Raw genomic sequence first — 21,178 nt, 5'->3', positions numbered from 1 at the left:
GAATGATAAATACTGCCTATTCTCACTCCTATGAGGGAGCGTAAAAAAATTGAGCTCATGGAAGTAGAGAGTAAAATTGTGGGTCTTAGGGGCTGAGAAGGTTGGGGAGGGGAGGACAGGGAGAGTTTGTTTAACAGATACAAAGTTACAGCTAGAATGGAGGAATGAGTTCTGCTATTCTGTGGTATTGTAGGGTGAATATGGTTTAAATAATTTATCATATATTTTCAAAAAGCTAGAAGAGAGGATTTTGAATGTTCACAACACAAAGAAATGATAAATGTTTGAGGTGATGGATATGCTAATTACCCTGATTTGATCATTACACATTGTATACAAGTATCAAAATATCACTCTGCATCCCATAAATATATGCGATTATAATGCCTCCGCTAAAAATAAAGGGGAAAACAGATGTGAGGTGATATTGCAGACTTCCAGTACTCAGAATTTACCTAAATACAATCCCTGGGTATTTTCCTACCTATTTCAATCCTAAAATGATGGCGTTGGAATAAAGTAAGACATCTTTAAAAAACAAACAAATAAAAGATGATAGGCAGGAACCAATTAGCTAAAGATTTTACAATTTCAGATAAAAGATGTGTCCCTTTGCATATAAATAAAGGATCTGATTTCTTCCATTAAATAAAATCTGTATGTGTGGTGTTCATTATTAGCTTTTCTTGCAACTACTAAATATCACTCTTTCCATTTAAATGTAGCAGTGTTGTTTCTGTGGAGAACAAAAGAAACATCTTATTACTCAAAATTTATTAAAAGAGTGCAGTCTGGATTTATGCCCAGCGTTTCATTAAAAGCCATAGCCCCTTTAATCAGGCCCTTTGTGGGCCATTGTAGCCCTGTTGTCCTCCAATCCTTTCTCTAACAGGCAGTGTTTTGTGTGTGTGTGTGTGTGTGTGTGTGTGTGTGAGAGAGAGAGAGAGAGAGAAGACAGGTCAATTAGGATGAATAAAGGGATTGTTTACTAGGGTACCTAGCAAACCACTGTTATTATTGTCACTGAAATTACCACTCAAGAGACCAAAACTGAAGCTAATCAATATAAGGATCTAGTGAGCAAGCGTAGGAATACAGCAGGTGCATATACAATGGGAGGTTTACAATATGTGTCCCAAATTGCATTTTCCTAGAACCCATCTGAAAAATCTTCTGTCTCTACCCTCTCCCCTGCTACAGAGGTAAGCGCCTTTAGGTGGAGGTGTGGAAGGACGAAAGGAAGGAAGACATGCAGGCAATGGTTTGAATGAAGGCATAATCTGTGGGCACTATGATCTCTAGTTTTTACTTAATGTTTTCTAATGTTATCTACCTAACAACTCTCTGAGGCAATTTTAATTAATGCCCTCAATGAGGAAAATGAAGACTCAAAGAGGTTAAGTGACCTGCACAAGATCAAATGCTGTTAAAGGCAAATAAATAAAAACAAAGCTAGCCATTTGTTGTAGAAACTTTATTCAGCAGTTAGTATGTGGCAGGCTTTGTCATTAATATTCTATGTAATATTCTATTGTAATAGTTATGGTTATTCCCATTTTATAGATGAGAAAACACAAATATGGATTTGTCTAAGCTACCCAAACCTCCAGTTCACTGTATTCTGTCATCATTTCTATGCTGAGGCCTCATTGTACAAATCAAGGGTGGATCCAGAGCATAGGGTGGTGAGTGGCACAGTGGACAGTGGTTCAGGGCCTCAGCTCTGGCTGTGGCTATGTCCTGCATGGCCACTGTGGGCCCTGGGTTCCTGAGGGAATTACCCTCTTCAAGCCTCCCTGTTCTCATCTGTAAATTAGTTGCCATGCCTGCACTGCTGGGTTTGGTGAGATTTGATGAATGAATGCATATGAAGCACTTTGAACAGGGCCAGGTATAGGTAAGACTCAAAAGTGTTAACTCATACTTTGTTATTCACTGCAGGAAGAAATTGAAAGAGTAATAGTTTGGACAAAGCAAAAATCATTCCTCCCTTGTGAGCACACACAAGTTTATGCACACATAGGCACACCTTTATGTTTCTCATTTTAATGCATATTAAGAGGAGCTGTGGTCTGGTAAACTTCTAAGGATTTCTGGTCCGTTCAGTACCCAGACACTGACTTCCATATACAAGTGATCTTCTGATCAAACCCATCCTCCCTCCACCACCAACATAACTAACTCACCTAACTACAGTGATTAAAAATCCTTGTCTGGTGTTTCATGGTGAGACTCTAAGTTTTCTACATCATTTCATTCCAGTCAATTAAGATTTTTTTCCCCAGAGCTGCAAACTTTGTCTTTTCTCTGACTCCGGTCTCAATACAACATCCCCAGAGAAGCCACCCACCCTCCCCTCATCTCCTTCAGCTTTCCATCCTTTACACATACCCTGGGGGAGAATCAAACACATACTTTTATCTCCCTAATACAGTTGACAGTGACAGGCTGCTGAAATGCCTGAGAGTGTGTGGGGACCAGAACAGGTCAGTATTCTCAGCCCAGTGCTGTGGTGTTAACTGGAGTAGGGTTATGGCCAGCAGAAAGGGCAGAGGGTGATGATCTGGTACAATTGCCAGCAATGGCGCTTAGTTGGTGCCTGCTGACAAACCAAAAGAACAGATGGCACTGCTTGGTCACTGTGATCAGAAAGCTGGCATTTATGAGCAAAGCTTGAGTGATTGAGTTGAGATCATTGACACGCTTTGCAAATTTATTGATAAGAGAGTATCCTGCATGCATGTAAGTAGTGCAGAGGACTGTCATCTGTCGGTGTGTACAGTCACAACTCCACAACACTGCAAACATACACACACGGAAGCAATTAGTCATTGGCAGTACCCAGATCTCCAGTTAGGAGAAACAGATTTTATGCTGGCTTACAGGAGATAGCATGGCCTACTGGAAAAATTCATGCTCCAGGAAGTTAGGAGACTCTGGTCCCATCGCTAGAGCTGAACAGCTGAACAATGCATGCTAGGTCATTGAACTTCCTAAGCCATAGTCCACATTGCTTTCAAAATATCACGTGTACATCACTATCATCATAACTACCACATTGCCTCACAATAATTTGTTTATGCATTTTTTTTTTTTTTTACAACAAGTAGACAGGGCAGGTTGTGTTTTATTCTTGGTAATAGTTTTGGGCTTTTCATCAGTCTAGGTACACCTGTGCACACACACACACACACGCACACTCACACGCATACGTCCCTTCAGTTCTTATTAAATAAATGGACAGGGAATGTATTTTCCATTTGTGACATGTAGTTTTCATCAATTACTCTATAATGTATATATTTAGAGAAAATATGTTCTCTAAAATAGATCAGCACCTAATAGATTTCAAAAATCTTCCTGGCATGTTTACCACTCTGTTTATTTTCTTCCTATTGGCATGATCCCTATTTTCCATAAGTTCTTGTAACTAAAGTGTTACTTGATTTTTCTCTAGTTGAGGGAATTGTCATCCTTTTTTTATGTGGTCAAGACCACAAAGGGTCCCTGAATGGACAAGAACAAAATGAGTCTTTGGTGCCTGCATTCTGAAAAGTTTGCTCAGAACTCCCAATGCCTCCCTCTACCCCATGTAATAAGGGTAACACTCCTTGTTGTTTGTGTACAAACTTAAATTTTTTAAAGTATTTTGATGTAGATGATTTCATTTGATGTCTAAAATACATCGATGAAGATGCAGCTGAAGTTAGAACTCAGGTTCCCTGTACCATCTCCTCAAGAAATAAAATTAAAACTCTCAGGGTGAAAAAATGAAAGTAGTGTAAGCACTGGACTTAGTCATACATGTGTAGGCACCTTGGGTTCACCATTTAGTATCTCTGTGTCTCTGGCCATATTATGTGTGTGTGGGCATGTGTGCCTCAGTTTTCTCATCTATAAAATGCAAACAATAAAGCCTTCCTCACAAGATCAAGGTGAGGAGTAAATGAGGGAAGGTAAATATGATAGACTATTGGGCATTAGGGCAGCAGGGTGAATGTGTAAAAGTAAGGAGCCCAACAACATGTGGGTAGTTTAGGGATTGTCACGTGCTCATTCATCTCCAGTTAGTACAGACATAGCACGCAGTACAGACATAGAGCTGTAGTGACTTTCTTTCATCAATTTAAAATCTGTAGAGTGAATATAATCTTGGAAATATTGCCCAGTCAACACCATTTGTCCAAATTATGCGTTCAACCATTACCTGAATGAGTACCAAAGTACTTTTTTACTGAGCCATATTTGGGCCTCTCGGCTAATTCTTGCTGACAGTATTGTAATGAGTGATGGTCCTCAGTATAACTGGGGTGGCAACAATTAAGGGTAAGAACAGAATCTTAAAATTTTAATTTTTTTCATTTCCCCTTGTTTATTTTTTTTTTTCTTTTGCCATTGCAAATAAACAGGGTCAGGATAACACATGGTCCTGATGTGACCGTTGTTCAGCTTTGTCAGACTCAAAGTTTTGCTAATATCATGAAACACAGAGCCTCAGAGACGAGAATGATGCACTTGGTTGTTTGCCTTGATTCAATTCATTAGATAAAAGCTGGACTTTCTACCTGCTTGCACCAATTCACTGAAGTTGGGATTCATTGTGTGCTGCATTCTGCTCATCTCAGAAAATATTATTATTGCTTTCCTTTTATAAAATCCTGCTACACAAAACTCTGAATTTACAAAATTGCAAAAGGCTATGGGGGAGACTATGTTTGTTTATTTTACAAATGAGTTTTCTCTTTACAAAGACTTCATAATGGATGCATTCTAATAAATTCTTTGTTTCCTTATACTTTTTATGTTTTTAATTTACTTGTTTTGTGTACATTTCAGTTTCCTAAGGCTGTGGTCCCCAATCTCCGTGCCCTAGACTGATACTGGATCCGTGGCCCATTAGGAACTGGGCTGCACAGCAGAAAGTGAATGGTGGGCCGGCGAGTGAGGCTTCATCTGTATTTACAGCCAATTCTCATTGCTCGCATCTCACTCCTGGAGTTCCACTTTCTGATCAGTGGCAGCATTAGATTCTCACAGGAGCGCCAACCCGCTTGTAAACTGCGCATGCGAGGGATCTAGGTTGCGCGCTCCTTATGAGAATCTAATTCTTGATGATCTCATGTGGAACTGAGGTGGTGATGCTAGCAGTGGGGAACAGCTGCAAATACAGATTATTATTAGCAGAGAAGTTTGCACAATAAATGTAATACGCTTGAATCATCCCAAAACCATCTATTGTCTTCCATGAAACTGGTCCCTGGTGCCAAAAAGTTGGGGACCACTGTCCTAAAGTATGCATTGAGCCAATTTCCGGAGAGATTTTTCCAACTATCCCCTAAAATACACTAAGTTATCAAGATCCCTTCACAAAAAATTACAAGCCCTCACGTTCCTTTTCACCCCTGTACATACTGTGTCTGTTAAATTCCCTTCCTCATTTCTTCCCATACTCTCCCTACTCAGCCTCAGAAAAATCCTCCTCATATTTTAATACACAATTTAAATACCATCTCTGCTGTGGTTCCTTCCCAACTTTTGCATCCAGATTCAGCCATCCCTTAACTCTGAGTTTCCACAGCTCTTACATTAGAAGTCTAATAGAAACTTATCATTTTTGTAGTACTCATTAGAGTATATTTTCTACTATGAGGGGGTACACTCCCAAAGGGCACGGATCATTTCTGAAATCATAGTTATGAATACTCCTCCCCCCTCAATGACTTGCATAGTGTTTCATACCTATTTCACTTGAAAACGTATATTAAGACAACATTTCACCAAAATAATCCCCACCAGGGACCAGAGAAGGGCATGTAGCTTTATCCGATATTTGGATACTCTCTCTATTTTTCCCGTGCAATTTGATGGAAAAACAATTTAGTGTTAGAAAACATAAGTTAATTTCTAGCCTTTACTTCCTGACTCTCTGACTTCTGTGTATTTTTGGACAAACCTCTTGACAATTATGTACCTCAGATACCTCATCTGAACATAGGGAATAGATGACTTACTCACCTCCTTAAATGATTATATTATAAAATAAGGTCATAAAACATAACAGGTAAAATGTATTTTGGAAAAGAAGATTGTATTATTATTGGATAAGATCTGCTGAATCATTTGAGTCTGCAGTGGGAGAGCAAGATGTGAATGCAGAAAAGCAAGCAAGTCATCACTCTCTGCCACTGGGGAAGAGCCATTCTGGATCAAACCACAGAGACAGAGGAAGGTCAATATTTAAAGTAGTTGGAAGAACTGTTTAGACTCCATAAAACTCTTAAACTATATCCTTGAGATTTTATCTATTCTTTTGTGTGTGTGTGCATGTGTGTGTGTGTGTAAGGGGAGGGAATGGTGGGAAGTAGAACAAAGTAAGACAGAAGGCTAATAAAGTGCCTAAGGTACATCAAATTCATTAGATAATTGGTTTATTTTTTGTTTTTTTGTTTTTAGATGTAGTCACAGTTTGTGTTCATATAAATTTGTGTTCTGCAAATGTCTATGATGTTATTTCATCAAATTTATATGCATATATATTTACATTCTACAATTTTTCATTTGATGTTGTTTTATAAGTAGTTTTCTCATCATGAGTAATAACTTTATTATTTTTAAAATAAATTTTATCATGCATATATAAGGTATACAACATGATATAGGATAATTATAGATGGTACAATAGTGAAGCAGATTAACATATCCATCATCTCTCAGAGTTACTCTTTTTTATTGTGGGGCCAAGAGCAGCTAAAATCTATTTATTCAGCAAAAATCCCAAATACAACATAATATTGTTACCCATAGTCCTCATGTTGTACATTAGATCTTTTGACTTGTTCATCCTATGTATCTTCTAATTTGTATAAATATTTGTTACTTTATATGGTCTAATTTTGATTCAGTTTATCCTGTGCAAAAATTAGAGGGTAGTGGAAAACAGCTTACATGGGATCAGTAGGGCTACAGTCTAGATTTGGATTTGCCACTACTGTACAAATAAACTTGTCAGGTCCCTTCAATTCTCAAGTCCTCAATTTCTCCATCATCCAAATAGGAGGGGACTATTTCTTGTGCATCCCTGCTTTCTCTGAAGTTAATAACACTCTGGGACAATACTAGGTACAATTTTTAATTATATAAATATAAGTACAAGTATATATTTTATATTCATACAGAATAGAATCATTATGCATAGTGTTTAATTGGATTAATTTAAAGATTAAAGAGGCATAGATGTATAAATGAGAATAATAGTCTAGATGGTTAAGATCTTTTCTAAATATCACTTTCAAGATAGAGAGAGTGCATCAAATAGCCCTGTTTTCTTCTTAATAGTGATAAGTGGAACTCTTTGCTCTTCTTCCTCAGGGTGTTAAACATAATGGATGAAACATCACAGAAATCTATAACTTATTACCCCCAGTGGCCAGGTATAAATTATTTCTCTTGGCTCCGGTTTTTCCATCTGCAAAAATGGAAAAACCTACTCAGTTTGTGGTGAGGACTGAATATAAGCATGAAATACAGGTATCCCATACCTGCCACACAGTAGGGCTTCATAAATGTTCACTTATTTCATCTTTCCCCTGTATAGTAGCTAGTATAGGTCTGTGCATAATATGTGCTCAAAAAACTGTATTGATTACTTGTGGTTTGAAATTTCTCACACATAGCACATTTATTCACTGACATATTCTAAATCTTGTGGGAATTCTTATTCCAGTAAAGCTGCAAATCTTTTCCAAAGTTCTCACTCACAGAAGTATATTTTAGTAAAATATGGATTAAAAAAACCTAATTCTCAGTAAGCATAGAAATCTCCAAGATTTTATTCATTTAAAAATTATGGTCACAGTAAATTGAGTTTCTCATCCATGTTTAAAGCTAACTCAGACCTGACTCTCAGAATTAGAAACAGGTGATAGCTTGATGCATTTTCTTTAGTTTCTTCAGAAGAGCTGAGCTCTCCGGGGAATCCTTTCACACACCCCACTATACAGGGGAATGCACAATCTTTTCACACACCTCTGTTGATCTAGATCTTCAGCTACATAAAAAGTGGCTTTAAAAAAATATTTAGTTCATTTTAAAGCCAATATTTTAACCTTCGAGAGAAGGTTAATATTGAGAATCAACACTTGAATATTTACATACTGATAGCGTCAGCTAAACCATAGGAAGAAAGTCCAAGGACCTGATGTAATTTGATCATTGTGATTCCAAACACTTCTCCATAAGGACAGCATTTTCTAGGTGTGGGATTGTAGTGTTAGCAATATTCTCTGGAGTAATAGCAAAGTCTGCCATTTATATAATCAATACAATTGAACAATTTACCCTCTTTTATTCTTCACCTCTGCTGAGGGTAAGCTGGGCATTCCTGTCTTTTTATCCCACCGGAAAAGTTTTGCTCAAGTATTTAATTATGAACTGGCTTTTTTTGTACAAAGCAAAGGTGAGAGCAAGCCAGGCCACTCTGGCAGCCACGTATTATGTTGGAAAGCCCTCATCATTGGAGTGGTAACAATGATCAGTCAGTACAAATAGTACTGGGGGGACATCAAAATAGGAGACATTAAATCACTATTATAATATCATAATATCACAAAAAATGTGTATTGCTGGAGGATGTTCCTGTCCAACATCTCTTCTCTCCAAGTTCTATTTCCTGTGAAATGAAATGAAGTGGGCTAAATACTAGTCACTCTATTTCCTCATCCCCCAAGCTCCTGATGAAACAAGAAAATACCAAGCCAGCAAAGGTAATACAGGGGTGCACCATGTGACTACTGCAGCATCTTCCAGACCTCACAAGCTGCTGGTGGCATCTTCTATTGATTGGCCTCTTGCCTGTTTTTCAGATCTGTTTCTGTCTCATCTCGATATCGTATTCTCACCTTGTTTCTTTCCTCCTTGTTGTGTCTGACTGACTGTATTCTTCTAAAGCACAACTCTATTTTATGTAAGAATATGTTCTCTTTCTCCTTCCTCCTACTTTCCCTCCTTCCTTAAATTCTCACCTATTTTGATTCCTTCCTTCTCAAACTATTACATTAAAAAAAAAAAGGATAGCCTTTTAAAAATTCCTCATTCATATACAATTGCAAAGCTTTTCATTTCACATTTCCTTCCTGGAAGAGATGACTAATTTTTCTCACCTTGACAAGCATTTAGCTACTGACAACATCCAGAGCTACCTATTTCTTTCCTTTTTATGGTAATTCCCTTTTGGGGTGGGGAGAATCAGGAGCGCTCGATTTTATGTGGCTTGCTATTTTTCTGACCTCTTTACCTTTGCTGTGCATTAAAGTCACAATCTCTTTCCTCTTTTGTCACTGTTCTGCTTTCTCATTCCTTGTGGACCCACCACCAAAGTAGTTAGCTTTTTAGTTTCTTCTGCCAAGAAGGTTGTCTTCAACTTAATTTTTGTTTTGTCAGGCAGTAAAACTATTGAATTGTTTTCATACCTTTTATCCATGTTAATTCTAATATATATTGTCTTTTAATATCCCCAAAGATGAATCCCCAGGGTGGATATTTCATATTTATATAAAAAACTATATTTATCTGTTTATTTTCTAGTGATATACATAGCTCCAAGCTATCCAACATTTATTCAGCCTCAAACACTACTACATATCTATTTCTTTAATCTGTTATATTTGCACTTTTGAATTCCTCAAGAACTCCAACCACTGACAACTTCTGTTATTTATGTACCAAAACAAATTTACTAATTTTCACATTAATTACCACGCCATACTTCTTTATTCTTGCAGCTTTCTCCTTTAATTCAGTTAACCACAAAGTTTAGTTTGATCACCTGCACTGGACGTACAATGAATATATTTCTTAAATCACTGTCACTTTCAAAGACCAACTTTCTTTTCAGTATTCAAAGCCCACACATGCTATGTCACACCATAGACAAGGAAAAGGAGACAGGAACCTCCTAATAAAAGGAACAAACACAACAATCAGCATTGATAATCCTGAGTATGTACCTGTGTTTGTGCCTTTGTGTTTAATTGAGTATTTGCAGCAGTTCTTTCTTTATGTGAATATTTTTGAGAACAGGAGCACACCTTTTTCATATCGTGGCTATTTAATAAATATTGCTATTACTAAGATTTTTAAAAGACATATAAATTAAGAGCAAATACCACCCAGCATGAAATCAAAGGAAACAATTATCCTTTTAAAGTTCTGTATATCATCGCTGCTGTCTTTGCATTCTCCTGACTCATCAGCATCGCTCCAACAGTCCTGACACTTTTGAACATCCTGCCAGACAGACACTCTGTGTTTAGCTGCGAGAGCTAACCCCTAACAGCATCAACAATATCATTTTTTTTTCACTCTATAGAGTTGTCTCTATAGAGGTCCCTGCTTCCCCAGCATTTGGTGTGAAAACTTACCGCTTTTACCAACTCCCCCTGCGCCCAGCATTACCACCTTGTACTCTCTGGACCCGCCTGATGCGCTGCCCGGAGAGCAGCTGGCTTCATTTTCTACCTCCATCTTACCCGAGGGACTGGAGGAGAAAAAAAAAGAAGGAAAAAGTCACCCGTGTCAGGTGGTTGCTCGGATATTAACAACTCTAAAACTGTGTCAAAGGAAAGGTTTAGTGCGAGGTAAGAACCATCAGCGTCGGGCTGACTGCTGGTCCTCTGCTCGAGCGGGTCTCATAGCAACCACTTCAATTGCTTCCAATAAAAATCTGGCTTTTGCATCCCCCCCTCCTTCCAATCCCTTCACTCTTTCACGTCTCCCACGATTTCTCTCTCTCTCTCTCTCTCTCTCCCTCCTCCCCCACTGCTTTTTTGTTTTCTTCCCTCCTCTGATTCAATTTCTCTTCTTCACTCTCTGTCTCTCTCCTTTCTCCTTCCTGCCCGCCCTCTGCACAATCGCAGTTGTTAGAGGCACACACATATGTGACTCCTTCCAGGCTGGGCTGCTAGAATGGAGTGAATCTGACACTTCATGGGAGATACTGTGTCTCACAGGCTGACTAGCTGTAACTACAACTTCAAAGACACTGTCTTCTTTTAATCAGAATCAATTAAGAAGGATTTCTATTGCGTGTGTCCTTGTTTCTTATCACCATCCTCCTACAAGTTTCTCTTTCTGGAAAAGGGAAAAACAAAACAAAATAAACAAAAATAAAACAAACAAAAAAAAAACAAAACAAAACAGTAACTCAGGGCTCTTAAGAATGAGACTTTGGTGCTGTTGAATAATACTCGGCCAGCAGCAAATGTTCAGTTCACTTGACAGTTGCAGTTCTAACACAGAAAGGTAATTGAATTAGATCATTCTGTTTGGACACGGATCATACTTGTTTGCACTAAGTTATTAGAAACAACCTAAAACACAAGGACCCTGTCAAGCATGAAAGAGACAATTGATAAATATTTTTACTGACAATTGTGGTAGTATAAAAGATCACAGAAGACTATTTTTCCAATGTCCAAACTCCCATCCCTTATTTGATTTCTGCTAAAGCTTTGGGGTCTTTACTTTTCTCTGAAGAACTTCTAAGCTATGGAGGTCTTAGGATGTTTTCAATAATTCCTAATTGTCATAGTTAGATCGTGTCTTTCAACCAAGATCATGATGTTCTGTCTGTTTATGGCTTATTTTCTGATTATGAAACAAACGTGAATCATGATGAGATGCAGTCAAGCGTTTGGTGTACATATAGGCTCGTCTTTCTATCTAGATTTTACGCTCTTCTAGGAAATGAACTATATTTAATCCATTCTTTATGACTCTATAGTGTATGATCACGTGCTGAGCACTGAGTAGCCACCAAGTAGTATATATACTTGCCGGTCATTAAAGAGACTGCACATTGGCATACGCAGGAGCACAGGCTTTGGCGCCAGATTGCTTACATTCAAATCTGGGCTCAGCCACTTACAAGCTACGTGACCTTGGGAAAATTGCTTTACCTCTCTGTGCGTTGGTTTCTTTATCTATAAAATAGTTAATTAAAACCATAATTTATTAACTGAGTTAATGTTTGCATAGTGCTTAAAACAGTGTCTGTCAAGTATAAGCACTACATAGGTATATGATATTATGATTATTTTATTATTATTTTGAATCAGTGGTGCTGTCAGTTCACTGTTTATAAACACTCACCAGAGAAGAAGAGATCATTTTTTCATGTGTTTGTTGACCATTTGTGTATCTTCTTTGTCAAAGTATCTGTTCAAGTATTTTGTCTATTTTTATGCCAAGCTGTTTGTTTCCTTATTGAATTTTGAGAATTCATTATTTTGGATGTAAGTATTTTATCTCATACATGTTCTGCAAATATTTTCCCCTGGTCTGTGGCTTTTCTTAGCAGTATCTTTCAAAGAGCAGAAGTTTTAAATTTTGTTGAGTCCAATTTATAATTTCTTTCTTTTATGGATCATGCATCAGGTTTAAATGAAACCTTGTCTAATGGTTCTAGTCCCCATCCTCTTTTCATCTTCTCTACCTTTTGATTGCAAATTCACTCACTGTGGTAGGTCAATTTATCACCTTTCTGTAGGCAACCACCAAGTTTGTAACTCTGGACCAAATTTTCCCTTTGAACTGCAGAAGTGAATCTAACTGCCTCCTCGGTATTTCCATCAAAACCCTGCTTGTATCTTCACCTCAGTATGTCCAGAAAGACATCACCCTCATCCTCAATAAATAAAGTCAACACTATTTTCCATCTTTGTAGGGAGCATCCCCACTCTCCAAGTTCTAGCTTTAGTTCTACCTCTTCTAATATTTGACCTTCACACTTGAAACCATTCCATAACTTTTCCTCCCTGACTACAAGCTCCTGGCCTTTCTTCCCTTTCACAGTGTTCAATTCATCCTATATACAGACATCAGTGAAATCTACCTAAGATGTCAACCTGACTGACCCTTTTGTGCACATATTCATACATCAGATGTCTAAAAAGTACAGTCCAATAGATTAGAATAGCACATAGGGACACAAAGCATTTATTCCAGTCTTACGTTCCAATGTAGCCCTCATACTCCATACAATAGAGACAGACAACGTGGGCTACTTGCCTTTCCTCCAACAAAACTATCATTTGCATGATTGGATCTAACAAAGAACTGGACTGTATTATAATTATCTCGTAATTGTTTAATTGAAACTTTATTCCTCAATAGAAATGATATGAATAAACAATAGCATTTCGCTTCAAGGTCTTTCTGGTTTTTATTTCTAGTTGTGCTGCCGGAATTCTTATGACCTTGAGCAAATCGTGTGCCTCTCTAGCTATCCCACCATCTGTTACTCTGTTTTCCATGTCAGCCATTCTGATTTGGTAGAAAAGCATCGGAATTGTCATGACAGCTGTGTCCTTGGTCTTGTTCTTTATTTGCCACATTTATTTTAATGCTGATTGAGAGAAAGGAATACATGGAAATGTCCCATCACAGTAAACAAATGAATGGTTTGCCAAATATGAATGAACACTACAAAAGGGAAATTCACTGCTGAATTGTCTTCCTTCTCAATTGTCAGTGTTAATATATTGACTCATGGGAAAGTTAGTAGGATTTTTCCCTATTTACATGCAAGAAAAAAAAAAATCATAAAGTGTAGGGAAGTTTTCTAGCTATAAAGCCTCTTTGTCTACCTCTTCTTTGAAATTTTAAGGCACCTTACCCTAGTTCCTTCCCCTGAATTACTAAGGGCAAAAAAATCCTCCCGATGAGGACTAAATTTTGAAGCATTCTAATGCTACTGGTTTTCAGCTTTAGTTAGTAACTTTTGTTAGTTTGCCTGTCTCCTGCCTCAAATAATGCAGTCAAAAGTCTGTGTTATACGTTTGTGTGTGTTTGGGGCGGGGGTGGGGAGTATCGCCCAGGTATATAAATGCTGATGAAAATGGAGCCCTTAAGAAACCAAAATCATTTCCTGACAGATGCTTTACACTCAGGAAAAGTATTAAATGATTGGAGTCTGCATTCGTTTCCTCTAACCTACCCTGGCAATTGCCATCCTTTTTGCATGGCACATCATTCCCTTTGAGTGCTCATCTCCATCAAATTAAGACTCAGGTGTTCGGTGTTTATTCATAGCCACTTGACTCGCTGAGCAGGGTCCAAGTACACTCCACTTTGCCTCCATGTGCTGCTGCTGTTCACCTCCCCAGTCCTTCTCAGATGGCAAAAGGGAAAACTAATTTAACAAGCAATTCCCTCAAAAGGAATGCATTAGCTCTATTTGTACGGATGTCTTTCTAAACTCCTTTAGGAAGTTCTAAGGCAACCAATCAAGGTGGCAGGTCTATAGAAGAGAAGTTCAGAGCATCCTGAGTTCTTTTCTTACCTCTCCAGTCACTGGCAGATGGAGTTTCTCATGCCTTTGTCTGCAAAGCCACGTTTTCCTTCATTAGAGCACTTACTGTATTTATTACAGTGATTTATTTACCTTTCACACCACCTTACTAAAAAGTCATGACCTCTGCTATATTCAATTTTACCCCTCTAGGATTTAACACTGTCAAAATAATTTCAACAAATTATATTGCCTTTTAATGACCTAATTGTTTTTTATTAGCAATTCATGAACTGAGCAACATCTGGTCTACAAAATAGGCAAAAGCTACACTGGACATGGTAGTTTTTGAAAAGCAGCTTGAGCAAGAATAAGGAAATAGCAGAGTGCAAAAATAAGATTCATTAACATAAAGTTAAGCAGGTTACTTTAATGGGTTAAAGCTGAGGGGGCTCCTTACCATGCTGACTCAGTTCAGCTGGGCCTCTTTTGATTAATTGATATGAATCTCCTGGTTTCTCCTTCCTTCATTTTTTTTTTCTTTTTTAAAATTTCAAAATATTAAAGGAATACAAATGTTTTTGGTTGCATGTATCAATTTTGTTATGCTCGAATCAGGGTTATAATTGTGCTCATCACCCAGATAGTGTGCATTGTACCTGTTAGGTAGGTTTTTGCCACCATCCCCTCCTCCCCACTCTGCCCTGCTTGATTTCCACTGAGTTTTACTTCCCTTTGCACACACGTGTGCTCATTGGTTAGTTCCAGTTTAATAGAAATACACGTGGTGTTTGTTTTTCCATTCCTTAGATACTTAGGATAATAGTCTCCAGTTCTATACAAAGTGTTGCAAAAGGCCTTAATTAATTCTTTCTTCATAACTGTGTAGTATTCCATGGTATACACATACCACATTTTGTTAATCTACTCTTGAATTGATGGGCACTAGGGCTGATTCCACATCTTTGCAACAGTGAATGGTGTTGCAATAAACATTCAAGTGCAGATGTATTTTTTATAAAATGACAAATTGCTAGATCAAATGGTAGGTGGTCTACTTTTGGTAGATTGTCTATTTGCTCTGTTGATTATTTCCTTAGCTGTGCAGAAGATTTTTAATTTAATCAAGTCCCATTTATTTTTTTTGTTGTTGCCATGGTTACCATTGGGATCGTTACCATAAATTCTTTGCCTAGGCCAATATCTAAAAGGCATTTTTCAACATTTTCTTGTAGCATTCTAATGGTTTCATGCATTATATTTAAGTCTCTTATCCACCTTGAATTAATTTTTGTGAATGGTGAGAGCTATGGATCCTGTTTAAATCTTCTGCAGGTGGTTATCCAATTTTCCCAGAACCATTTATGGAATAGGGCTTCTTTTCCCCAGTGTACTTTGTTGTCTGCTTTGTCAAAGATCAGTTGGATGCATATGGATGGTTTTATGTCTAGGTTCTCTGTTCTGTTCCATTGGCCTATATCTCTATTTTTATGCCAATACCATGCTGTTTTGGTTACTATAGCCTTGTAGTATAGCTGGAAGTCTGGTAATGTGAGGTCTCCAGATTTGTTCCTTTTGCTTAAGGTTGCTTTGGCTATTCAGGGTCTTTTCTGATTCCAAATGAAGCATAAAATCATTCTACCTCTTACTGACCTACTCACCAGTACATACAGTTAAAATCAAAGCATGTATGAATACTTCTAGTTGTGGGACTTTCTTACTGAAGTCTTATTAAGTTTGAAATACCTAGAAAAAAATCTTAAATATTATCTAAATAACTTGCATTCATTTATTTATTCACATAGCATGGATGCATTCATTAAGCATAGATTAGTTTTTGCATCCTCAAATTGATTCATTCAACAACTGTGTTAAGCATTTTTAAAAATGTAAGAAAACACAACATAGTCCATGAGTTCAAAGTTATTATACCTTGGTGTGGGAAACATGCACCTGTGTACCAGGCTCTGGAATAAGCAAGAATATGGCAAGTAATTGAATAGACGAATGAGCAGAGTATAACAGAATTATGGAATAAGGAGAGACTATCTCCAAATAGGAAGACAAAGTGAAATGTCAAGGAAGAGGAGTGCCTTGGGCTAGGGCCTTAAATAGGACTTTGAATGAAGGAGTTTACCAAAATTAGGAGTATTCAGAGTTTAGAGAATAGGAGATATTTGGTTAATTGTAAATTGATAACATGTAATTGATGCATGAGAACATAGAAACACAGTCCAAAAATTGCATTATAGATAGATTAAAGAAAGTTTTAAATTATAGCATATTGAGTTTGGATTTCTTTCTTTCTTTTTTGTCTTTTTCTTCAAGCAAAGCATGGTACTCACTTTGAATTAGAACAGTGAATAATATAGATGTCTGATTAGAGAAAAATGAAGGTCTGGCTCAAGTTACTTTTCTTCCATTAAGTTTTATTGGCTTTCTCAAATTGTAGTGATTTGGAACTCAGCTAAATTTCTATAATATTTATTATCATTTGAGTCATTAATTTGACACTTAGCATTCCATAATTTACTAAATTGTAACTTGCTTGAGAGAGGAGCTCCTGTTCCATTTTGTTCTTTATATTTCTCCTGGTTCTGGGCCCAGGTCCTGATATGTTGTATATAATCAATAAAAAATTGTTAAGACGTTTTTGCTCAATATACTTCATAGTAAAATCTGATATAGTTACTACTGATTGAAATTTTTTCTGTTCAGTCAGTCAAAATTGACTTTCACCATGTAAGGAAAAAACTATTAGGCTAAGGCTGTTTAAAAACATGGACAAAAACATTTAAACTATAGGAAACAAAATTCCTTTATAGTGGTAAATTTCAGGTAAATTTTACACAAATTTTCCATCTGCATTTTATTAACCAGAGCTTTCAATCATCTTTTTAATTTTACATGTGTATAGTATAATTCTAATTAATATATGTAGTGATGACTTTGAGGCTATATAAGATCCTATAATATAATGTCTAAGAAATGTTGATGTTGTTTAAAATAATTTTGATACAATCTATTTATTATAATTTTATCTTATTGATAATAGTTCATTATCAATTTGAATTTTTGAATATTTTGAATATATTATTATGTTCAAATTCTGGATAAGTAAGAACCTACTACTTCAATGCACAAAATGGAACTGTATCAGACTGAATAGGTAATTTTAATATTGTGTTTGGATAATTTCATATTCTGCTGCAAATGCCAGTACACAGCCTTGCTATTTACATTAAAATAATTGTTTTCTAGCTTTAAACTTACAATAATACTACGTATCTATCACAGTCAGTTGTGAAAATCTGCTTAGCATCCCCTGAGAGATCATAACTTAGAATCGGAGGGTGCTTTAGATATACACAGTATAGCCTTTGATCTGGGGAAGATATCCCATAATCAATAATTATTGATCTATTCTTTGAGTACCAAGTATCAAAGAGTTTACTACTTTACAAAATAGCCTACTATGACCTCCTACAATAGCAGAAAAACACTCAGATTTTGGATGAAGGATAACCTCATTATGACCCTAACTTTTTTTTTACCAACTTACTAATAGTGTGACAATGTACAAATATTTTTATCTCTCAGAGCTTTTATTTCCACATCTTCAAAACAGAAACCTAATATATGTGGTTTTTTTGTGAAATTCAAATGAGATGATGTAAACTCAGTGTCTGGGAACACCATTAATGATAGACAATTTGACAGTGGAAGCTTTACTTGTTTGTCAAGTACCTTCCAAGGAAGAAAGAAATGGAGCTTGGGGTGGTCTTGGTCATTCCAGCCCCATAGAGTGTGAACATGAGTTAAGCTAAGGACAGGTCCATGTGGGAGACGCACAGTTTCTCCCAAAAGCATGGAAGACAGGACATGTAATTCTTTGGGAATGTTGTTGTGTCTGGTGTGTGCTATGTGTGGGAGGGTGGCAGAAGACAAAACTGTAAAAATGGTTTGGAAGTAAAATTTGATGGTCTTTTTTCCTCCCCCATTCTGAGAAGTTTAGACTTACCCAGAAGATGATGTGAATACAGGTGTGGTTTTTAAGCAGAAATGTAATATTAACAGGTGTGTGGTTTACAAAGCTTGCAAAGCTCTCTCTAGAGGTAGTATGGAAAGTGGATTACAATGAGGAGAAACTAGGGGCTAATAAAATGGCTACCTGGTTCCTTTAGTCATCCAGCAGAGAGATGACAATCTGGACTAAGTGAACTAGGTCCATGGCTGAGGAACTGAGAAAGGGGAATGTGACCCCATATCACATGACTGAAGAAAAATTGGCTAGTGTTGGTACTCCACAGGTGCATGGGAATAAGAAAGGGACAAAAATAGAAGATGGCTGAGGTTTTTTGCTTGGATTACTGGCTACACTTCTCAGGTGATATTATCATCTCTGTGGTATCTCAAGATACAGAATTGAGAAAGAATGAGCAGGATAAAGTAAAGAGGGAGATGTGAATAATGATTTAAATTTTGATCTGCTTAGATATGTACAGAAAGTTTCAGACCATAGATTATGAGCTCAGGGGAGAGGCTGAGACTTAGAGATATAGATTATGGATGAGGAAATCTTCTGCTTATTAGTGGTAAATGAAAACATAGCAAGAGATGAGATTCTCTATGCAGTGCTTGCTAGAAAGAGGAGAGATCAAAGGATGCCTTTAGGGAAGGGACAGATGGACAATAATTGACAAAGATAATATTTATTAAGTTCTCTGTTCAAGATACTTTGCTAAGAATTTTTTGTGCATTTTCTTATTGAACCTATGAAATAATCCCTTAAGGTCTACATTCCTATTATTAAGAGGATAAAGAGGAAACATACAGAGACTTAGGAAAGCCATGACGAGAATAGAATCCAAGCAAAGAAAGCCTTAAAGAAGCAAGTGTTGGTCAATGCTATCAAATGCTTCAGATTGGTCATGTAAGAATAAAAGTAACAGTATGTCATTCCATTTGAAAAGTAAGAGCTTATTAGTGAACACAGAACAATCTTGGTAGAAAAGTGAGAGTGGAAATCAGATAGTAAGAGTTGATAGAATGAGAAGGAGTGGAGGAGTTAAGCATAGACATACTTTTCATTTCAAAGTTTGATGAGAACAGAAAAGAATGGGATAAGATCACGTATTGTCATTGTTGAGGCTATGACTTCAAATGGTTAGATAATCAATGAGGAATAATTTTTAGGATATGGTGGGCACAACCGTCATATGGAGCAATTGTTACTGTATTATGCATATATATTTGATTTTTTTGTTGATGCCTCATAGATGTGCGTATTTGGGGATACATGTGATAATTTAATGCATTCATATAATTTGTAAAGATCAAATCAGTGTAATTGGGATACCCATCACTTTAAATATTTGTCTTTTCTTTATGCTAGAAACATTTGAATTATTCTCTTCTAGCTACTGTGAAATATATAATAGGTTATTATAAACTATAGTCACCATACCAGTCTATCAAACACTAGGTCTTATTTCTTCTAACAAACTCTATTAATTATACAGATAGCTTAAAACTAGCTATATATACATATATAGCTACATATAGCTTAAAACAAATAGCTTGTCCTACAGGTAGAGAACAGGAAATATCAAGATTTGTTCTTAATTTTTACAATGATTATTTAACAAACGTGCACCTTTTTTTAACTAAATGCAATTCTTGCTTATTCCTGTAAGGTTTTCTTTTCTTTTCTTTTCTTCTTTTTTTTTTTTTTACTATATTTTTACCACAAGTCTGTGATAGATCTTGACTTTTGTATGTTAGTTTTATTGCTTGCTTTTGCTTTCAACTAAAAACTCTCTTTTTACAACCTATTGTAAACTTTCCCTCGCTTGGATTCAATCATTCTTGTCCTATTATCTTTTGTGACTGTAAATAATTTGCTTTGTTTATTTTGTTACCTTGATGATATTTATAGATCATGTCATAAAGAGCTTACCTCAGAGACCTCTCTTTTGTAGACTGTATAAATTTCATCCCTTATGTCTGAACTCGTATATCTTATCCTCTAATCCTGGGATATATTTTGTTGACCTTCTGCTTTTTCTTTTTCTACTCACCTCTGCAGCTTTTCGGAATTACATAGAGAAATTGGAGGGGAAAGCTAATGGTTTGAAATGATTCCTAGAAAAGAGCTTAGATATAGCTTCCTTAACATTCTAACCAAAATATTTATGAAGATGGAAAAAATAGAAAACCAATTTTATTGAGGACAAAGCCAAGAAAGAATAAGGTTCATTAGGAAAAAATATATATATATACTGACATTTTGGTTTTTGGCTTGCTGAAATCTACCAAGTCTGCTATCCCAGACACCAATAGGGAGGTACGTGAAACTCACGCACTTTCTGCACCCTCCCCTGATTGAGATGAAGGTCTGCACCAAACAAAACTGGAAACGGATTATTCCACCATCCAGCTGCTGAATTTTGAGATGATCAGGAGCCCACTATCCCATCACCTTTTTTTTTAACCTATTCATAATTGTAATTCACAGAAAATGACAGTTTGCCAAATATATGACAGGAGTGTGGATAGTTATATGCTGCACTCTGGAAGGTTAGTCTTAACAAAACCAGAGAAACAAATAACCTAAGGAGAAGGACCTGTTAGATATTGTAGATTGTCTAAGTATTCCCATTCAGGGAACTAACAGTGGGGACCAAGCAGCATAGGGAAACCGAGGTTCAGATAGATCCACACATTTTCAAATGAGCAAGCAGAAAGGAAGCTTCTGAAAAATGCTGTGGCGCAAGAAAAAGAAATGTTATCATGATGACAGAGGGAAAACAGACCTCTGAAAAATGTTAAAATTCGGTGCTTTTTGATCCAAAAGAATATTTACAAATTCTTAATAGTATATCAGAATAT

General features: G+C 36.6%; 1 protein-coding gene across 1 annotated transcript in view; it reads right to left on the bottom strand.

Annotated features, from left to right (window-relative positions):
- Positions 1-10,689, bottom strand: part of RIT2 (Ras like without CAAX 2) — a 293,109-nt gene extending 282,420 nt beyond the window's left edge. The window contains exon 1 of the mRNA XM_069468039.1: positions 10,419-10,689. Within this exon, the coding sequence (XP_069324140.1) occupies positions 10,419-10,521 (103 nt within the window). The 5' untranslated portion in view covers positions 10,522-10,689. The remainder of the gene's footprint in view (positions 1-10,418) is intronic.
- Between the last annotated feature and the right edge of the window lie 10,489 nt (positions 10,690-21,178).

Source organism: Eulemur rufifrons, chromosome 5 (genome assembly GCF_041146395.1).
Source record: "Eulemur rufifrons isolate Redbay chromosome 5, OSU_ERuf_1, whole genome shotgun sequence".
In the NCBI taxonomy this organism is placed as follows: Eukaryota; Metazoa; Chordata; class Mammalia; order Primates; family Lemuridae; genus Eulemur; species Eulemur rufifrons.
Note: the sequence above shows the minus strand (reverse complement) of the source record. Positions and strands in the feature narration are given on the sequence as shown.